Here is a 22,292-nt window from a genome sequence, read left to right on the forward strand (position 1 = left end):
ACCATATGTATCCCTACGTATAGATTTATGGTAGCAGTAAAACTCAAAAAACGGTGACTAAACTTGACATATACAGAATTATATGAAGCATTTTATAAGCTATTTGTGCAATCCAGTTAACAAACATGTTGGTAAGTTGAAAGTAAATCGTAAAAAGAAGCTAAGAATAAATCGAAATTTTGTATGAAAGTTGTTGTTAATAAAAGAACTACGACTTACGTTATAAAATTACCTATAAAAATGTTTATATTTTAATTTAATTTATTTATAAATATATTATTAAGCTCGTTTTTATAACAGGTTTATATGGAGTCTATACATTTTTATCTACATCAATTTTTTTCTTTAAAATATTTAAATAAAACTGCATTAATTTTGTTATTTACACATAAAGAATGTCGCTAATAATATTTTTAAAATAAAATAAACATTAAAAATTTTGCGTATAATTAATAATTTTAGTGAAGTAAAACATTATTTTTAAATAATTTTATAAATGTTATGAGTTTAAACTATTTTAAAAAGTAAACTAAATTACATTTTTAAAAAAATAATATTTTATTATATTAATTATACACAAAATTTTTTGCTTTATGCTTTATTACATATTAAATTAAAATTTAATTTTTTTATTTAAATATTTTTTAAACATTAAAAATATATTATTATAATACAATTATAACAAAATATGATATTTAATTTGTAAATTATATTTATAATAACAATTTAAATTTATCATTTAAAATATGTTAATTATATTTTTGTTATATACTTTTTAAATACTTATATTATACAGTATAATAATATAAATTAAATTATTTTTATTATTAATAATTGTAAGTAAATAATATTTAACAAAAACAATAATGTTTCAGCTTAATTTTAAACTATTTGCTAGAGGTATTGTAGTAAATTAAATTCCAATTTTTATTTTAAATTAATGGGATATTTAAAAAAATCTTATTGTTAATCCCATTAAATAATTATTTTATTACAGATTTTAAATTACTTCTCTTTTTAAAAAAGAAATACAAAATAAAAATTAAGTAAAAAGTAATTTTATTTTAAAAAGAAAATAATAATATAATTTTAAAGCAAAGCATTTAATTTTAAATGATATTTTTTATATATAATTTTTTTTAAATTTTTATGTTTTAAAAATAATAATTAATCTGAATGAAGAAGAGAAGGTTAGAAGAGATTATTTTCTTATTTTCAAAACAGAGAATTTAAAAAAACATTTATAAAAACCTAACTTTTAAGAGGAAAATAATGAAAAAATTTAAGGTAAGTTCTACAGAATATTTTACATTTCCTACGATTTTATAGCGATTATATTTATATTAAACACCAAGGGAGCACTTACTTACCAATGACTTTCAGTGAAATGACTGTATTCACAGTTCGAGCTGTATGAAAATCCACTCGACATCTGTATTCACCACTATCATCCTCTTCAACTGGATCCAATTGCAAAAAGGCTGGTCGATTAATCATATTGAAATAAGCTCGATTTTCCAGTTCACTGCTTGATGATTGTCTTGCTTGTTCTATTTTACCATAACGAGCATCTAATGTGTATATTGGTGTTGGAGCTTCGTCTTTGTACCACAGAATTAAGGCCACGCTGTCATCAGCAGAGGGAGGCGATATGTCACAAGGCAGGGCTACTTTTCCCCGAACTACTGCTGTGTAAAGGATCGAAGCTACATCATAAAAAAGAAATAAAAATTTAAAAAATAATAAATAATTTCGTACCACTTATCATGTAAGATCATTGAAAATTTTATATGTATAAAGTTTTAAAGCAAATTATTTAAATGTTACGATTAAAAGTAAGTTTACTTAATTTCTTAAAGTTTGAAGTCAATACTGTAACTAGCTAATTAACGTCAAATTTATAATTAATGATAACATTAATTATTTATTATAAAATTTGCTATCGACACCAAATTAAAATTTTCACATTAAAAATATTTTTAAGAAATTTAAATTAGTTTATATAGAAAGTAATTTTTTTAAAATTAATTGTTAAAATTTCTTTAAAACATTTTAAAGAAAAATAAACAATATATACACACACACACACATACATAAATACACATAAAATACATAAAAACGTTTACAAAAACACACGTTGTGTACGTGTGAGTACCTTAAAAATACAATGCACATTAATATATAGTCGACTCATAAGAGAAGTTTTATAAAAAAAAATTATTTAATCAAAAAAATTGTTTATAGTTTTTAGTAAATATGCAAATAGAATTTATTTTCTTTTTGAAAACATTTATTTTCCAGTAGTTATTGTTCTTTTAAAAACTCATTTTATAAAAGAACTTTTCATATAAAAAGAGTGTGTTCAAAGCACCGATGAAATTTCTTCTCTCTCTATTATACAACCTGTTCAATATTCTGTCATCGCAACATGTCTTGCATACACTGACATTCGACATTTTACTTCCCTTCAACTTATGGTTGAAAATATAAAATTTAAACTAAAAAAAAAGTAAAATATCATAAGAACATTACGTAATATGGAAACAACGGATCGTTAATGTAATATTGGTAGAGCACAAATGGATAGTAAAAACATTTATATAGCAGTATTAAAGTTTCTTAAATAAATATCTCCAGTAATAATTTTTCAATTTTTAAATTAGATTTTTTAAAATAAAATTTATGTATTGAAACTAATTTATAAATATAATATATATATATTAAATTTCGTGTTGTACAGTACAAAAATATATAAAAATACATATTTACGTATGTAAATTAGCAACGTTCCAAACGATTAAACACGTAAAAATTTCTTTAACTCTAAGCGTGTATCTGTGTAATTTTTCTGTGTATTTAAGCTTTAAATATTTTAATTTATTTTTATTTTATTTAAATTCGGTTTTTTTGCGAAAATTAAAATAATGTTTGCTAGTTTCCTTTGTAGAATAATATCAAGATTTCATGAAGAAAAATATATCCTTCAGCAAAGCAGACAGCCTGCTGAACATAAACTTTATGATTGCAATATTCTTACTGACAGTTGGAGACAGATACGATGCATTCTGGACCATTCCATCGATAAATTTAAGACAACTATCAAAAGAGAGTGAATTGCAACGTGCTCTGAGTTCGGCAACTTTTCTAGCAGACTTTATTGCATTTTGTGGTACTTCTCAATAGTAGAAAGCACACCTTGAACCATTACTAAGGTTCACAAGAGATCACCCGATACTTTACTTGCGAATCTTCCACCAAAACGCGATAACAATCTTACATGTGACATTTTCCAGATACGTAATCATAATTAATTTACTTGAATTACCACATTATACGAAATATAACTAATTCTGTAAAATTATGGCCACTCTATCATCGTAATTTCTTTCGAATTACGCATTACGTGATGATTTTCAAATATTTTAATTTAATAAATTATTTGTTTTAACATTTACTACAGTTTTATAATACATTTTCGATAGATTAAACCGGAAATATTCTTGTAGGAAATGTATTTTATATAAAAGATTTCCAGGAATTTCTAGAAAAGATAAATTCTTTTATGCTATTGAAGAAGTTATGAAGACTATTTTCAAATATTCTGTAGAGTTTTCTACTCTATAAAAAAATAAATAAATAAATATATTTAAATTGTGTTCGAGACAAAATTTCTAATCAAAATCATTGCACGTGTTATGAATAATATTCTGTATAATTTTTTTAAAGATAAAGTATGGTACATAGACTTTTTTTAGAAAATAAAATACTATTTTTAGCAGGCACAAAGTAATTTTCTTCACTTATGCACTTTTACAATTGATAACAATCCGAAAACGAATGATCGAATCCTTTCGAAATTTAGAAGAAAATGACGTTGACCTCTCGATTTTCTTGATGAAAGTTCCTTTTCCTGATTAAATAAAAATGAAATTTTCGTTTCTCATAGAGATAGTGGTAAAGGTAATAATATTAACGATCAATGGTTGGCAATCTAAGATTCATGTTTCAGATTGACCCAACACAATTTATCAGCTAGTTTCTTTTTCCTCTTCTTATTTTTTCTTTTTATTTATAAATTTCTATATTTAAAATGCATCATTTCTATAAAATTTTGTAAAAATTTCATTTAAAATTTAAAATATTAAGAATTTTATGCAACAAATTTACATGTTGAACCTGAGTTAAATGCGGAAAAAAATCAATAATTATCAATGTGAATTTTTCATTTTTTTCCATGATTAAATAGACTTATGAGGCTTATTTTATCGAAAGTAACTAAGGAAAATGATTAATATTATAATTTCTACGATGTATATATTGATAAAGCTATCAGATTAAGAACATATTAATTCTTAAATTACATATATATAAATATAGCTATTTTACTCTAAAATATATAAAAGTATTAAAAAATTCAATTAATTTAGTAAAAATAAGCAACTTTAAATCAATTTTTAACATGTATTTTTCTTCCTCATCCTCTTATAATCAACTAAATAATGACTTTTAATGGAGTTATTAATTATGTCAAACAGTAGAAAATACTTTAAAATATTTTTTAATAAAAGAAATTTATTTACAGTTATTTAATTTATTTATCCTCTTATACATCAATACACCTTCTTAAATTGAATAACGATTATTATTAATTTTTTTATCGTAAAAATATTCATTAATAAATATTTTAGCTCATTAAACACAGAATTTTGAAAGAATAATTTACATAAAAAACGATTTATTAAAGTAAATTTTACTGTAAAAAAACCAAAAACTTGATTATAAATCCCATAAATCATTTGAGAGTTATTTCTAAATGAAGAATTTTTTTTTTACTTTTATTACAAATTTTTTTGTAACTTTTTTTAGTTTGTAATTTCTATTAATAATGGGATATACGACGAAAGTGGTATCCAAACTATATATTTCAGTTGTAACCCGATTATTGGTTTTCTCATCTTCAATAATCCTCCGTGACACTTTGTGGATGGAGAAGCTTAAATAAGTGCAAACAATATTGTCGATAATTGCTGCATCAAGTTCTATCATTTGGCACTGTCTTGATTATTATAGAAAAATATCTCCTTCGTGATTTCTAAACTTCGAATTATCTACAATTTCTCTTCCACAAAAAAAAATTAATAATATTATTATTATTATTATTATGAATTATCAATTTTATAAAATATTAGCATCATTTAAGTAAGTATAATCTTACATCCTTGTAATCAAAATAATATATTTTCTACTTTAATGATTGATTATTTTTGTATTTTTTCTTACATTTTTTCACTGTTTAGTTTATAAATAAAGTGTATTTTTTTATTTTTGAATAAGAATTTAAGATATTTTTTATGGAGTATCTTCATGATCTTTCGTATCATAAATAGAGCAGCATCATTGATCCGGAGTTGTTACGGCTAGACACGCATAAAACCAATGTTTATTTGAATATTTTAAAAGGTTTACAAGAATTTTTGAAGTTTTTTTTTAAACATATTTTTACATTTTCCCCTCGACATCATTAACTCGAAGAAGAAAAGTATAATTTGTAAAATTGGCTTTATTTCTTTTAAATATTAAAATATTATTTTTATTTATTTTCTTATCGTCTATATATCTTTATTTTACGATTAGTTAAGAGTGTAGGAAATTAAAAGTTTTTATTTTTATTGAACAAATACAGATATTAACTACTAACCATATCAAAATGTCAGAGGATGTGCAGACTGAAATTACTGCCAAAAGATATGCTAATGAAGAAGATCGTTAAGCTAATCGTCAGATCAGAAACTCATCTTCGTAGAAAATATTAGAAAGCTATTTAATACATCCGAAGACTCTGATCATTTAAACGATCCTTTTTTGAAATTTATACGTTTCGTTTATGGGTTTTCAAAACTTTTTTCTTCTTTTTTTTGTACATTCTATCGAATTTTTTCGCCATATTTTCATTGATATATACGTAAAAATTTTTAAATTTATTTTAAAAATATAAAACTTTACATTAAACATATATATAATTAATTTAATTAAGTGAAAAGTAACGTTATGTCCAAGCTTCTCAGTGTCCACGTAAGCCATTTTTTGCATATTCTATTGAATTTTGTGGATTATTTTCTTTAATAAACACGTAAAAATTTTAAATTTTATTAAAATTATAAAGCCTCGTTCTATAAACAGCATAAAATTTTTAAAATATTGCTTAATATAATTAAAATATGATGTTATTCCTAAGCTTCAAAGTGAAGAAAATACATAAACTATTTGTTGTTTTAAATATAAAATTGTATCATACTCGGGAAAAATTCAAGTAAATAAAAATGAATATATATATATATATATATGTGTGATTTAAAATAAAAGATTCCTTTTCAAGAATTTTTATTTTATAATTTAAAACATTAATGATTAATGATATACAATATGAGTGTTGTAATTTTCTGGTAAGAGTTTCACGTAAAAATTGGAATTTTTAGCTTGCAATTTCTTTCATTTTTCCCCTACTTATAAAAATAATTTATGCAGCTTAAAAATAGTTTGTATCTCTATTGAGTAGAATAAAAATGTAGTTTTAAATGTAATATAGTGCTTTTCTACGAAATGCAATTCTCTTGGCAAAGTCTTTTTGAAGCACCTGATCCATTATTTAAATTTTTTTTATATGCTATCCAGATTTCTAAGTAAAACTCGTTATAAACTTATGCAGGAGTTAAGAAAGTTCTTATGAATTTCAATTAATATAGATCTATAAAAATAGATTTAGCTTCAATTTATAACTATTTTTATCATATATTTGGTAATAGTTATAACTTTATTAACGATTTATGAAGTTATATCTTACTGGTGAATATTTTTGTGATAATTATCCAGCAGAGAAAGATAATACAAATTTAATTTAATTCTAGTTGGATTATAAATAATTACGATTTTTCACTAAAATTGGAAAAATTAGAACTGTCAAAGGGTATTTTATCCTTAAAACTATCTTGTAAATTATTCTTTAAGGCGAAAATTTAAAGAAAAAAATCAAGCTTGAAGCTTACAAATTAATCAGAAATTCGAAGAAATTCAAGTTTTAAAGCTTACAATTAATCTAATTTCATAGAGAAAAAGATGTTAATTAAATTTTTATGGAGCAAATTCCACCGTAAAATTTGTAAAATAAAGAAACTAATCATGAAAAAAATCGAAATTTCATATTATTAATTTGTTGTTTATCACAAGAATAATCATAAAAAATATACATATAAATAAAAATTACTGAGTAGGTATTGGCAAAGAGTAAATTTTAAATAAATTTTTAAAAAATACTTTAATTTTATTAATTAAATATCAGCATGCCTGTGTTCTTTAATATTAATGATATGTCAGTCGGATATATCTAAGACAATACCAAGGGAGTCAAAAGTATGTAGTGTTGTAGTATTTGGCAATGTACAGTACCAATCGATTGAATTCAGGAGCTGCTACAATTTTATAAAAAGAAAATAACAAAAGAATGTACTGATTATTTATGGGAACTTGTTAGAAATTCTTAATCAGTTGAATTTTTTTAAAAATAAAATCAAATAAAACATAAAAAATACAATGCTTCACGATTGTTTTTAAATCTAAGAATAAGCTTTAAGTGTAAGAATAATGAACAAAATCTTATTTATTCCTGTAATATTTAATTTATAAAACGTTCTATACGTTAATCTGTAGCTACTATTTTAAAATTTTATTTTATTATTATTTTCTTAGGCTCTATATAATATGTTTGTGTGTAAGAACGAGTGTCATGTAGTTACTTACGTGTATATATATATATATATATATAAATTTTTATAGTATTTTTTTTTATTAAATAACTACAACATCTTCCCGAAATCAAATTTCCTGCCTTTTCCCAATATACGAGTCAGAATATTTAATAAGAAAATTGTTATTTGATGATACAGGAGACGGAAAAATAACATTAATAAATAACTGAAGAAGCTGATAGAGGATAAGTAATAGAATATTTTCTTTTAATAAAATTATTTTCTTTTCTAATATTTACTATTATATATATGTGTGTGTGTGTGTATGTGTGTATATACATCTATTTACTAATAAAAAAATTTGAAAAATATTAAAATTAAAATACGAATCAGTTATGGTAACTTGTTAAAGATGTCCTCTCACAGAAGAGTTTGGACCTGTGCCTCAAGAACACAGTACTACAATACATTGTTCTTTCTGTATTTCTTATATATTATTTGCATTTCAAAATATATCATAGGGCATCTCTTGTCCTCTGAGAAGTCCTGTAACGTATTTTTTTTAGTAAATCTAAATTATCAATTAAATTATTATTAGTATTTTACTCAAGAGATGCTATTCAAACGTTCAAGAAAATAATAGCAAATCAATTTCCGCTTGATAGACACCTTTTTCCCTTAGTAATAACAATGCCTAATTAAACTTTAAATAAAGGATGTAAGTGATCACTAGTGTTTTTTTAATAGCTGAAGGATATATTTAAGACATTTCGCAATCAAATTCAAATTATCTTAATTTTTTGCATGTTAAATGTCTTGCAAAATTTTTAGAATTTTATTCTTTATATATATATATATATATATATATATATATATATTTCAAAAATTAAATTTTGATTGTTATGAATTGATATAGAGGTATCTTATGTCTACTCTGAATGTTAGTAAATCTGGGATAGGAATGGGAAGTTAATAATCTTACTTCCTGGTTAATAATCCTTCCTGAAATAAACACTTTATACGTTCCTCGATGTTAATCCTTTATCGAACAAGTATTTTAATATATTTGTTCCTTTATGTTACACCTTCTTGGATAAATACTTTCATACGTATGCTTCCTGATGATAATCCTTCCTGAAATCAGCATTTTAAGATATTAATTTCCTGACGTAAGTCTTCTTGGAATAACTATTTATAATATATTTCTTCCTTGATGTTACACATTCTTGTAATAACACTTTTATGTATTTGTATCCTGACGTTAATCCTTTGTAGTAGGTATTTTAATATATTCGTTCCTTGAACCTAATACTTCCTGGAATAAGCATTTTAATTTATTTGTTCCTTCATATTAATCCTTCCTGAAATAAATATTTTATCGTATTTTATCCTAAAATAAGAGATTATATAATATTCATCTCGGATACCATCGTATTCTAAAATATAGATTTTTCCATATCCTTCCTGCATATTAACCTTACCTTGGATTAAGGATTTTATTGTGTTTTATCATGGATTTGAATATATAAATATCATGAATTATTATTAGTTAACATCCTGTATAAGTATATTTCAGCAACGAAGAAAAGAACCACATTATGTCTGATTTAAATTACCGAAAAAAACAATATAAATTTGTAAAACTTTCGATCAAAATACTTGTAAAGTAAAAAATAATAATAATAATAATAATTTAATTTATGAAATTCAAATTGATATTAAAAAAAACGTATTGCAACCCTTAAAAACTTCAAATAAATCCTTTAATTTGATAAATATTTTGATTATTTCCTGTATAAAAACAGTTAAGAATAAATTACTTCAAACTTTTTCTATGTTATAAATAAAAATTCCATTAACGCAACATTTATCAATTTTTATTATTAGTATTGCCTCAATAAATTACAATTGTTTACAAATTGAATAAAAATAAAGAAGAATAGCAAAGAGCTTCGTTATTTATTATATTGTGTATTGTCTATGTCATTTACGACACCTTCTGGTTTTCGTGCAAACTCGCCGCAGTTTTCTATATTATCAGGAACCATAAGTACAGAAAGTCAGTTTAACCTGTCGGGAATATATCTACTGAAGTCCTAAAGGAATTTTTTTTTTCCTTTCCAAACTTCATGCACTGTTATTTTTCTGCCTTACTTTGACGTCCATTTATTTCGAGAAAGAAGAAAAAATAAAAATGATTACAGGTCAAGAAACTAACACCAATAACCCCAAAATAACTCCTATACTTTCTATCAATCACTTTAACCAAAATTGTCTCTAATAGCTTGTGAAGAGAATGATATACTTCAGAGATTTAAGTGTAACTCTTAAGACTTTGAGATAATCTTAAACTTGTTTCAACACGTTTGAATGTGTTATGTAAAAAAAAATTATTTAATCGTGTTTACACGCGATAAACATTATTTAATCTATTCAAAACGTGTGTAAATATATCTAACATCTCATAAACATGTTTAAACGTGTCTAAACTTGTCGAAAATGAATATTTAAGCATATTCAAAACAATCGAAGTAAGTTTACGTGCTTGAAACATTATTTTAGTGATCCGAAACATGTCTAGACTAGTAAATCGATATTTTAAAACACCGTAAACCTGTTTAAGCGTGTCTAAACTCGTCAAGAATACTTAAGTATATTGGAAACGTCTTGTAGCAAGTCTGGGCAAGTTCGTCACTAAGTAAGAAATTCAAAAATACATCTGATCATGTCAATCACGTTTAAAAACATAGAAAAACATGTTCAAACATTTCATTCGTAAAATATTTAAAGAAGATGAAAATATTTTTGAAATGTCAAGGTGATAAAACATATCTGAACGGACGGATAAACGTGTTCAGACACGTTTCAGCACGATCACAGATGATTATTTTGTATAGATATTAATTAATTCTCGTTTATCCCGGTGTCATTCATACATTATTTAACAACAATATGCTTAAAATAAACACTTTCCCTGATAATAAATTTAAACAAAGTAAAAGTTTATCTAACGAATATTAATAATGTCTTCAACAATTTATGAGCTGTCTGGAGTCGTTTTCAAAATATTAATTGCTTCTTATAAATCCAGATTGCAGTTCAAATATTTAATTACAAATTGCTGCTAGTCGGGAAGAAGAAAATAAAAAAAATCATGCACACACACACACACTCACACACATGTAAATTAATATTCTACTTTAATAAATTATTCCAATCTTTTCTATGAATTATAATTAAAATAAGAGTATAATTAGATAAATCATTTATCTTTAATTCATGAATATTTTGATGAAGTTTAATAGAAGTATTAATTTTTTAAAAACTATTTTTAAATTAGAAAATCGTTTGAAAAACATTCGATCTGTCAGTAACTCCTTAGAGACTTGTCTCAACTTCTTAGACTTTTTCCCCTCTTCCTTCTTCTGGTACAAACTTTCTAAGATTATTGTTAGAAAGCGTAGTTTGAGGTCTCTTTCAGATCTAACAAGTTACAATCTCGGAACTTTTTCTTTCCTTGAATTGGAAATGTCTAGTAAACATTCACCAATAACTCATGCAGCCGTTTAAATGGAAATATACAAAAGCAATTTTTTTTTGTCCATGCAGAAAGTATTTTCTAAAGTAAATATTCTATCATAAAATATAATTGATGCAATTCGAAATTTCAATATCTATAATACAACTTTTTATCGTAAAGTATAAAATAAAAACTAGAATATTTTATTAATTCGAATATAATGAGCACCCTTTTCACGTGTTTTTGAACTTAAATTTGAGGCGCTTCTTAGCATAAATACTTTCTATGGAAAATCTGATAGAGGCCATCCACAATTACAAGTACAGTATGGTTTAAGGGGGTGGAGTGGATCTGAAAAGTATATCATTGTACACAATGGAGAGGAAGGAGTGGAGGCATTGCCTACGTGGGGTATTTTAACATACGAATTTTTTCTTATACTTGTCATGTCATGTGAATAAACTATCAGTTAGAAAATATTTTCAGAAGTTTTCAGTCATTTCTTCAACGTCAGAGAGGTTTATAAACTATTTTCACGTAATTAAAGGGGAGAGTGTTTGCCAAAAGTATGCCATTGTTCACAACAGGAAGGGAGATCAAAAGTGCATAAAAACTTTAAACACAATTAATGGAAAATACCACATTTCTTAAAATCGGAGTGTTTCTTTGCATTTTTTCACGCGACTCTTAAGTTAAAATTAGGATGCTTCCTGAATTTAGAATATTCTTTGTCACTTTACAGAAGTCCGTATTTAGTAAAACTTTTATAATATTTCCTGTTTATTTTATATTTTCTATTAAATATACTTTGTTTTAAATACATTACTAGCGTTTTTGAGCTTTAATAATTTTTCTAAAACTATGCTTAAAGGAAGTTGACGAATGTTTCACAAGTTAGTATTTTTAATCTGTAATAGTATAAGCACTTAACTTTGATATATAAATACGTTCCTTAACTGTTTGCTTACGTAATGGAGCCGACAAATGTTAAATTACACAAAACTAGAATAAGGTTTTTTAGTTTTTAAAAATATCGCTTGTTTTGTAATCTTATCCTATTGGGGAAGCAAGATTAAGAACACATCGGGGCAATTTGACACACGATTTAAAAATACAGACAAATGTCAATTATATTTACATTTGCGTCAATGCCTCTTAGGGACGTCCGCTCTTTTTATTTTTTAAATGATAAAATTAAAAGAAAAGAAGCGAAATACGGACATACAGGAATTTACAGGAGTAAATCTTAGGTGAATTTTCCTCTATTTTCATAGCTCATGCCACAAACTTTTGCATTTACAACATTGAATCCACTCCTCCTCTAGTGAATATGATGCCTTATTAGATTTTGAAACATCTTTGTCTTGATTAGCTATCACGATAAATGCTAAGGCATTTTGACGAATCTTCCACATGCCTCAGTCGTCTTGATCCGTGTTCAACAATGAAAGCTTTCATTATTGCAAAGTTAAGCTTAATTATCAAGGGACGAATTTTGCATCGAAATGAAAGCTAATACCTGATGTAACGCTGAAAAATTCATTTTGTTACTATACAAAATAGTGTACTGAAGGAAAACTCCCAAAGTTTTTACTGATTGGAAACCGAACTTTTAAGCATAACAACTAAAGTACTGTACAGTACATATAAGAAACCAACCAATCTTTGTCAAATGAGACCTGTTGATGCAAACTGATGTTTACACCAGACAGGTGCTCCCATTTATGTCTAGATTGGCTTAGAACATGGTTCCTCATCTCGCCTCGTCTTCCCCTACTTCTAATTATCTACTGAAAAACGATTTTTAAAAGTCGAGATCTTTCTCAAGTTCTATAGGGAATACTATCTTATAGAGAATTTTTGGACTGCTCAAGCAATTAATTCTCACTAATAAGAATTAATTTCTTGAGCACGTCTAAAAGTTCTGTAAAATTTCGAAATAATATTCCATAAAGTATTATTTTATAGATAATTATTACATAATATGCCATTGCTTAATTTACAACAAAATTCGCAATCAAGACGAAATTTTAAGTAGATTTTTAAAAAAAATTTAAGCAGTTAGACAATTAAAAATACAAAAATCTTATTTTAAAATGTTACAAATTAATAAAATTTTTATAAAATTCAAAAAATGATATTTTTATGAATATTATATAAAGCGTGTGAATACTATTTTTACACGTTCGAAATATAATTTTAAAACATATTTTATTTATTTATTTACATAAAATAATTCATAAAATCCAGCTCGAATCTAACATAAATATAAAATATTTAAATAAATTTCATTTAAAATTTAAATCAAATTTATAAATTTAAGAGTTTTATTATAAGAGGAAGAGGAGGAAGAAGAAGAGAAAGAGTGTTACGTATCGATTAAAAACTAAATCAAAAAATTATTTAATTAGTGAAATTTATTTAAAATATCCGCTTTATCTTGTTATATGCTTGAAATATTATCTAAAACTCGCAGTTTACTCACAGAGATATATGTCGTCGTAGTGAGTTGAAAAGATCGTAAATCAAGCAAACGTTATGTTAATTAGACCGCAGGTTTGCGAGCGCATTATGAACATCCCTAAAGACAAAACTATTCTTTAAATTTATTTCCCTTGTATAATTAAATTGTGAAAAGTTTATATATAAGTTTTTATAAAACGCAATTCTTTCCTTTATTTTATTTTATTTTTTTTTATTGGAAGAAGAGGAGGGAATTTCGATTTTGTAACTTATTCACTATCTACAGTTACGGATGGTTATTTTCTGACCATCTATCAATTCGATTTTATTCTTCCATTTAAACATTAAAGAAAAGTTAGAAAACATTTCCTGTTGTTTTTAACATGGCATCTGGTTGTAAATCCCTTCGTAATCCCTCAACAAATAACAAATGGAAGCGTGGCACGTTATATCTAAACTTACAGAACAGCAATTCCATTGAAATAGTAATTCTAAGCATTTTACAGGAAACTTTATATCTATAAATTATTATTATTATTTTTTATCTAGAATAAAAACTTTATAGCGCGAGCAATCGTTGTTGCATAACTAATTAAAGATTAAATTTTATTTAAAACAGTGTTTACAAACTACTTTTATTTTTTATCTGTTGATTCCAGAATTTTCGAGAAAGGTTTCTCGACGGATAATGCACTATTTATAACCTAGAATCCCGAATTTTAGTTATTCTATAAGATTCAAATGAGAGAAGGAAGTTAAACATCCGAGATCATCCATCGTCTTTATAGCAAAATACCACAAGGTATACCTCTGTATAAATAAATACTCGCAATGCGACAGAAAGAGATACGACATGACCTTTCACTTTTACTCAACCATCCAAACTAAACGTAATAGGCACTCTGTTCCGGTAGAAAGTCAAAATGCAGACATACTGGCTGGAGTCCTATAGGGGGTGATGCTAAAAATATTGAGATTTAAAGATTGCTTTACTTTGGACATTATTCTCTTGGCAACGATAAAGTTTTAAAGAAGAAAACTTCTGATACTCCTCCATTCTCTTTAAATCTATTCATTGCAATCCATAAAAGAAATGCCTAGGTTGTCTCGTTTTGTTTTCAAGTACTTATTTGAACTAAATTAGTAAGAAGTTTTTAGAATAACATTGGATAGAAATCATTAAAATTAAAATATTCAAGCTGAATAAGAAAAAGAAAAGGGGGAAAAAAGAGAGAATCTTCTCGAATGACATTTTCTTTTTAATCATTGGATTTGGCCTGAAGCAAGGAAACCAAACAAGGTGTTTACAAAGCGAAAAATCAGTAGACTGATTATGAAAGTACAGTAATTTGTTTTAAAGAAACTGATAGTGAAATCGTCGACAGAAATATATCTAAACTTAATCTGCCATAAATGAAAGTTGATGATATCGTGATTTTTTTCTTTTCTTGATGGATAGGTTTTGATAGCTTTTATTGAATGGATTTGCTAAAGTTGGGGTAATAAATGATAGGAATTGTTGTATAGTAAAAACACATTTTTTTTCAATCACGCTTATAAAATTTGTTACAGTTCTGTAGAATAAAATTCGTAAATAAAATCAGAACATTTATGAATCTGTATTGAAATATTGTATCTGGATGTATGATCCTTTTTTTCGGGTCACACGATGTCTTGAACAGAAAGCAATCAATCAATCGTTCCATAAAAAATAACTCGTAAAAATATATTCATAAAAGAACTTTCGATAGTAACAACATCTAATTACAATATCTTAGATTAAGTTCTAATAATAAAAGATCAATATTTCTACTTTAAACTTAACATAAATTATTTCTCAACATTGCAAATGTATAGAATTATATCGTATTGCTGACAATATAAGCAGCATTGTGCTATTTCAGCTTTCAGAAAAAAATAATATAAAGTTTATTTTATATAAATGTACATGTTTCCATAATATTTTAAGAAATATTCTCTTTAATTTTATACGTTAACATTATAATACTTTCACGAATAATGTATGATACAAGCCCATAAAATATCCTTAGCTATAATAATGTTTATAACAATTCTTGGAAACTCTACGAGGCTATTTAAGTAGATAAACTCTTTAGTAGATAAAAATTAATACTTAATTTGAACTGACAAAAGAAACTTTACCTTGTAAAAATTCATTAACGTTGTAATGCTAACGAAAAAAGAAGATAAATAGAAATGAATTGAAACATTAAAAATTAATTCTTGTTAAATTTTGCATCTGAGGCTGTTACCGTGTACATGTTTAGGAAATGAAGCTTGAAGAACTTTCCTTACTAACTATTTTGTATTCCGCATGGAAGGTCACGGGTCATTACAACACTATCTAAACTCTATGTCATAAAGGAGAAGTAATTTGATTTAATGTTCACCGTATTAAGGTGTATTATTCATTTAATTCCTTTTTATACTGCCAGACATATAACGCTTCGTCATTTCCAATATAAATTTATTCTATACTGTTTTCGTTTCCTTTAAGAATTTAACAATTATCCTTTAATAGTTTTTTTCTTTCTTCCCTCTTCTGTAATTTTTATATAAATAGAGTTAAACAAATTTTAAATAGTACTTTCCTTCCGTGATGTTTAAAAACTATTTAGGGAATTGAGGTTTTGCAATTCAGATCAAAGACAGTTTTTACATTTCTGATATAACTTGGGCAGGTAAAGAAAAGACTAAAAGATTTGTTGGTTTCTTTATCGTCAAGGGAGAGTTTATTTCTCTTCCTATAAAATCTTGCAGGTTTTAGGACTCTTTTTGTACAATTTCTCAGGAGCCCTATCACTTAAAACAATGATCCCAAGATAGTCAAAATTCTCGATACATGCAAATGATTACCATCGACAGTGAATACACAAAATCTCTTGAGAGAATACTCAATTCTACGCTTGATCGAATCCAAACTTGTCATATACGGTACAACAGAGATTTTCTTTAGATGGAAAACAAATGAAACAGTTTCTTGCAACATGCAGGGTCACAACTTGGAGAAGAAAATGTAATATTTGATGTGAAGTAAGAAATTTTTTCACAACTATAATAAGATTTTCTATAGAAAAAAAACTTAAGAATAAAAGAATTTAAAAAATCGTAATTAATCTCCATAAAATATTGATATTTATATATAAAATGTAAGGATAATTCTTTGCAATATGAAGAGGTTCTGTGATAAACGAGTAAGGATTATACAAGACAATATAATAAAAGAAATAAAATATAATGCAATAAATAATTTTCAACATTCCATTTTATTCTAAGCGATGCGAATAAAAATAATTGTAATTGAGAAACTTTTATTGTACTTTAAAAAAATAGGTAAAATAAAAATGAGGAAAATTTATATTGAAATAGAAAAGTATGTCCAGAAGTTTTTGTCCATGTTCACCAGATATTCGAATATATGGGCTAAAAACTGGAGGTGTGCCAGAGGATGAGTGACCTCGTGCGAAGTCTGATGGTTTCAGGTTATAATAGGGTTGCTTACTGCGGCGACACTTACGGTTTTATGTGTCTACCATCTCACCATAATTGCACTTTTGCTTCATTCTTAATACTTCTCTCTTACAGAATGGAATTGGTTTGTAACAATTAATCCTCCAAATAACGCTTGGGGTTATTGCCTATTCTCTTTTGTTTCATTTTGTTAGAAAAATTCTTTTTTAAATTTAAATAATTCGAAGCAATTGGCCAGACCTCCTATCCTTTTGTTGACAATAATTCCATCTGGAATTCTTATTCCGGAACGAATTAATCACAAACTGTTCCTATTACTGCTCAGATCGAAACGAGTGAAGCGTAATGGAATCGAAATTTAATGGCAAAATATACATTTATATATTTTTTAAAATAGTTTAATTCGTAATTTTTGTTTCTCTAGATTTTTTTTAATGGTGGAATATAAGTGATGTGCTGAAGTCCTTTAAAATTAGCCGTTGTAACTCGAACCCACAGTTGAAAGAAACGAGGTTTTTCTTAACGGATTTCTAAGAGCTCAAGTAGAGTGATGTGTCTTTTTTAGATTTGTAGCGTTGAAAAAGCCATCGTATAACACATTCCGTACATTGTTAAGAATAATACTTTTAATCAAATGTCAAATTATACTCTTATACAAAAGTGGAATTTACATTTTATTGACAAACCTCATATTCTTGATAACTGAATTTCGTATTCATAAGATGAATTAGCTCGATTGCGTACCTATAGAATGTTTATATTGAAAAATCACCAGGGAATTTTCCTCCCGTTTATTATATCTAAATAAAGATTTCACTATTCACTTCAATTCATAAATCACATGCAAAGAAAAGCATCTATTAATTCTCGCAGAGAAATTCTAAATCTATAATTAATATCGTAAATATATTTTTAATTATTTTATATTAACAATTGGCAAGTTATTGACGTGTTTCCAAGAACAATCATTGAAAATTCTCTTGAGTTATATTAATGACATTAGATTCGTGAAGTAACAACAATTTGATAATTATGATAAACGACTTAGAATATTCATTTCAAAAACCAAAGATCGATCTAAAAACCGCGATGGACATTAATATATTGAAATAATATCTAAAATAAATTAGCGATAATCACGTAAATAAATTGGAGAAAAAAATTATATTAATAAAATTCAAAATAGAAAAGAAATGATTTATTTTTAGTTTATTTTTCTTTAAAAATAAACCTTTAAAACTTTTACAAATTTATAAATTCTGTGTGTTTTGTTTAATACAAATAGTCGTTTTCTTGGATCGATTTTACATCATTGATGCAGGATTGTGGCTGCGGATATACACAGCTATTTCTTACATTACCTGTTAGATATTTTGAATTTCAGATATTACCTTACAGTTTATATAGAAAATTAAAATTTGATAAAGTTTCTAGGCATTTAATACTTTCGTTTAATTTTATTTCCGTCCAGTTGACCATATTCTCATTATTAAAATGCCCGCTTTACATGAGAATAATGTTTAAGGCATTTTAAGTCAGTTCCAGTTAATGTGGCATTAAATAATGATGAAGGAATTAGGAAATTAAGAAATAAAATTATTATATATATATAAAAAGAACCAATTTTTCTACATTATTAGACTTTTCGAATTAGTTTATTCAAATTAATTCAATCATTTCTATGTATATATGCAGTGTTCCTACGATAAATGAGTACTTAATTGAAACCGTTATTAAATAGGTTGTTTGCATCGAAGACAGTTATAGCAAGTAGTTATATATTCTCCTTTCTACTGCTAATTTATTAATTATATTTACAGTAAATTTTTTCCTGTTTTCGATACAAGAGACATGATGTCTCTTGTAGTGAAACAGGAAAAAATTTACTGTTGTTGAAATATTGTTGTTGCAAAGCAACAACAATATTTCAATTAAAAAAACAGAGAAATTATTAATTACAAGAGAAAATTTGCGTTTTTTATTACGTATTATATCAATAAAACAATAAAAAAGCAAATAACATTTTTAGCAATTCCTATAAATGTAAACATTGCTTAATTTACTGTTATATCATTGCATCTTATAAAACAATTATTTATCTATATTTACACAATTTTTTATATATATCCTTATAAAAATTCTCCAGTAAAACTAAGAATTTAATACTAGTATTTCTTTAAAAATGATTAAAAATTGATGCAAATTTTATTTTAAATAAGTTAAAAGTTCCTATAAATATAAACAATTTATTTATTATGTTATTTATTATTATATCATTGCATTTATACAGAATATATATTTATATTTACACAATATTTTTAATGTATAATTTACAAAAATTCTCGAGCAAACTTGCAAATTTAAATTTTATAAAAATTTATATCTTTAACAAAATATTAAATACAATAAATTAAATATTAAATTCTGTTTATTAATTTATTTAAAAATAAAACATTTATGTAATAATAAATGATTTTTTTTTAGAAGTGTGAAATAACTATTTACGTTTACATATATTATATAAAAAATATTTTAAAAAATTATTTAAATAAAAATATCTCATTGAATTGCTCTTGTGGGTCATAGAATATCAATAAAAGCGGAAAATGTCATATTTGGTTAATATTTCCCTTGATATTATTAAAGAAAGTAAGTTTTTCAATCTCAGTTTATAAAATAAATATAAGAATTTAGAAAACAGTATCTATTTTTAAAGTATACACGAATTTGTATATGTTATTAACAAATTAATTCACATGAAAATGTGAAAAATATCTCACTTTTTTTCTAATTTTACTCATAATCTGATATTCTAAGCGTTATTCGTTATTAAAGAAAATATATAAATAATATATAAAGTGTTATATATTTTTATTTGTTTAAGAAGTTTTTATGTATTAAATTTGGTTAGTTTAAAAAATAAATTTTGATTTTTTATTGCTATGAATAAATTCATTAATACTCATACAATTTCATTATATTACATATTACTTGATGAAGAATTATATTTTATTGTAGATGCAATTTAGTTGTATTCATAAATAACACAAAAAGTACAATAATAATATCAAGTTTATAAGTACAAGAACAATTTCCTCATTAAGATATACCACAAAAGTGGTTTTTTGAGTTAAAAAAACACTTAAATGCTCTGACAACATTTAACGTAAAACACTTCAAAACTATTGTTTCAATTATAAATTATCACAAAATATAAATAAAAACTTTATACTTAGACTGTACTACCGAAGTAATTCACATCATGATTCATTACGACTAATGTACACAATTACTTAATTTTAATCATAAAGTTACTTTTCCACGATAAACTGATATAATAAAACCTTGATAGTTTTCTCTTAAAAGAAAAGGGAAACAAATTAAATAAGCTCTTATCTTAATCTAGATAGAAAGATTTTATTCGTTATTTTTCTATTTTTTGCATTAAAATTCATTCAGAATGACCATATAACTGTTAAAAAGTTTATAATTATTTAACGAGTGTACGATATTTAAAAGACTTTTTTACAAATTCAAAGCAGCAAAGAAAATATTTTCAAAACTTCATTGACACACACACACACTTACACACACGAAAAAAATTCATTGATAAAGTGAAGGAATATTCAAATGATGTGATTTACTTTGTGGGTAATGACTTGTTGCCATTTAAAATTGTTCTTAATGAAATTGTGCGGTGAGAGTAATAAATATAGTTGCTTACATATCGCATGCCTTCTCATCATTTGTGAATCCTTTTTGACTACCTTTACTTGGCAACCTTTGATGATTCTTAATCAAGCTTCTTTAATGAAGTAGCTCTTTTCTTCAGTAATACAGCTCCCTTGTGGTTCACGCATTATAATAAATTGCTTTTGGTAAGAAAAGAACTCGGAAATTGGATTATTATGAAGATTTCATAATCCTTTATTGGGATTTTTTCACTTTCATTACATATGAATAACGTTTTTCCTTCAATATCCGAAGCGAATTCACAATATAAAATCATGCTTTTTTGCAAGTATCTTATGTTGTATTTACGGAAACGAACTTAAACTTTAGACGAACAAAAGTTGTAAATCTTCGACAGACATCATAATTACGATTTTCATATTATTGCTGTCAGTGCATCGACCACTACTAACTCTATTAGATAATTATCAAATTCCAAATGCCTGTCATTGTCACAGGAAGGACTGACCCTATCGGTTTTGACATGGTTGGAATCGTTAGATCACTTACTATATTCTCTCGTGGCAAACAAGCAAATTATCGTCACCTTTAACGGTGCTTGTATAAATCAACTAGAATATTCGCTTTATTCTATACGGTACCAATCTGACAAGGTATGTTTACTTACCCCACGGCTGCTCGTTTGTAGCTTGTCCTTCCACCCAGCCACATAGTCCGGTTAGAAGTACCCAGAGGCTAGTAAGAAATTGATTGGCCTGAAACACCATGGAGAAGATGGTATGGAAGAAGCAGAAATCTGCTTCCTGTTCTAAAGTCATACATCCGACTGCAGTTGAGACGTAGACTATAGAAGAAATCCGACGTAAACTGTTTAAAAACGTCACTGTGTATGATGTATATGTAGCAGTGGTGATTTCCACTCCAGCACACATTCCGAGCGATAGTTGTAGCCAGAACGATGACTGTAACCTGCACCAGCTGCTTTTTATCGAACGCCTGGAATTCAATTCCAATTCGCACAACAGTCACTAGAGGGCCTTACGAGCACGGAGCTTGGCGCTTTGTCCCAGCTGACACAGCATTCAGCAGTATTTTAATGACTGAGAACACATATAATGCGGGTATTGTTGTGATTGGCATCATTTGTATTAAATGTGGAAATGTACGAATCAACTGAAAACAACTCCCCTGAATAAAGATCTTATTGCTTTCCAAATGTTTGAAAAATAACTAGCAGCAAAGCCACTTCTTTGTTTCTGTTAATGAGCAGTTTCTTGCGGTTAATGCCATGTTATTTTTTTAAAAAAAATACAAACACTCCAACTCAAAAAATATTAAAAGAAACTAATCATTAGTTAGAGTTAAGTCATAACTTTTCTACT

General features: G+C 25.8%; 1 protein-coding gene across 2 annotated transcripts in view; it reads right to left on the bottom strand.

Moving 5' to 3' along the window:
• LOC136976645 (protein turtle-like) overlaps positions 1 to 21,892 on the bottom strand; it is a 163,957-nt gene extending 142,065 nt beyond the window's left edge. For both annotated transcript variants that reach the window (XM_067272031.1, XM_067272095.1), the window contains exons 1-2: positions 21,578 to 21,892; positions 1,371 to 1,706 (exon numbers count right to left, since the gene is read on the bottom strand). In XM_067272031.1, the coding sequence (XP_067128132.1) occupies positions 1,371 to 1,706; positions 21,578 to 21,842 (601 nt within the window). In that variant the 5' untranslated portion in view covers positions 21,843 to 21,892. The remainder of the gene's footprint in view (positions 1 to 1,370; positions 1,707 to 21,577) is intronic.
• Positions 21,893 to 22,292: the final 400 nt, after the last annotated feature.

This window comes from Centruroides vittatus, unplaced genomic scaffold, assembly GCF_030686945.1.
Source record: "Centruroides vittatus isolate TY-2023 unplaced genomic scaffold, ASM3068694v2 contig_10, whole genome shotgun sequence".
Lineage (NCBI taxonomy): Eukaryota > Metazoa > Arthropoda > Arachnida > Scorpiones > Buthidae > Centruroides > Centruroides vittatus.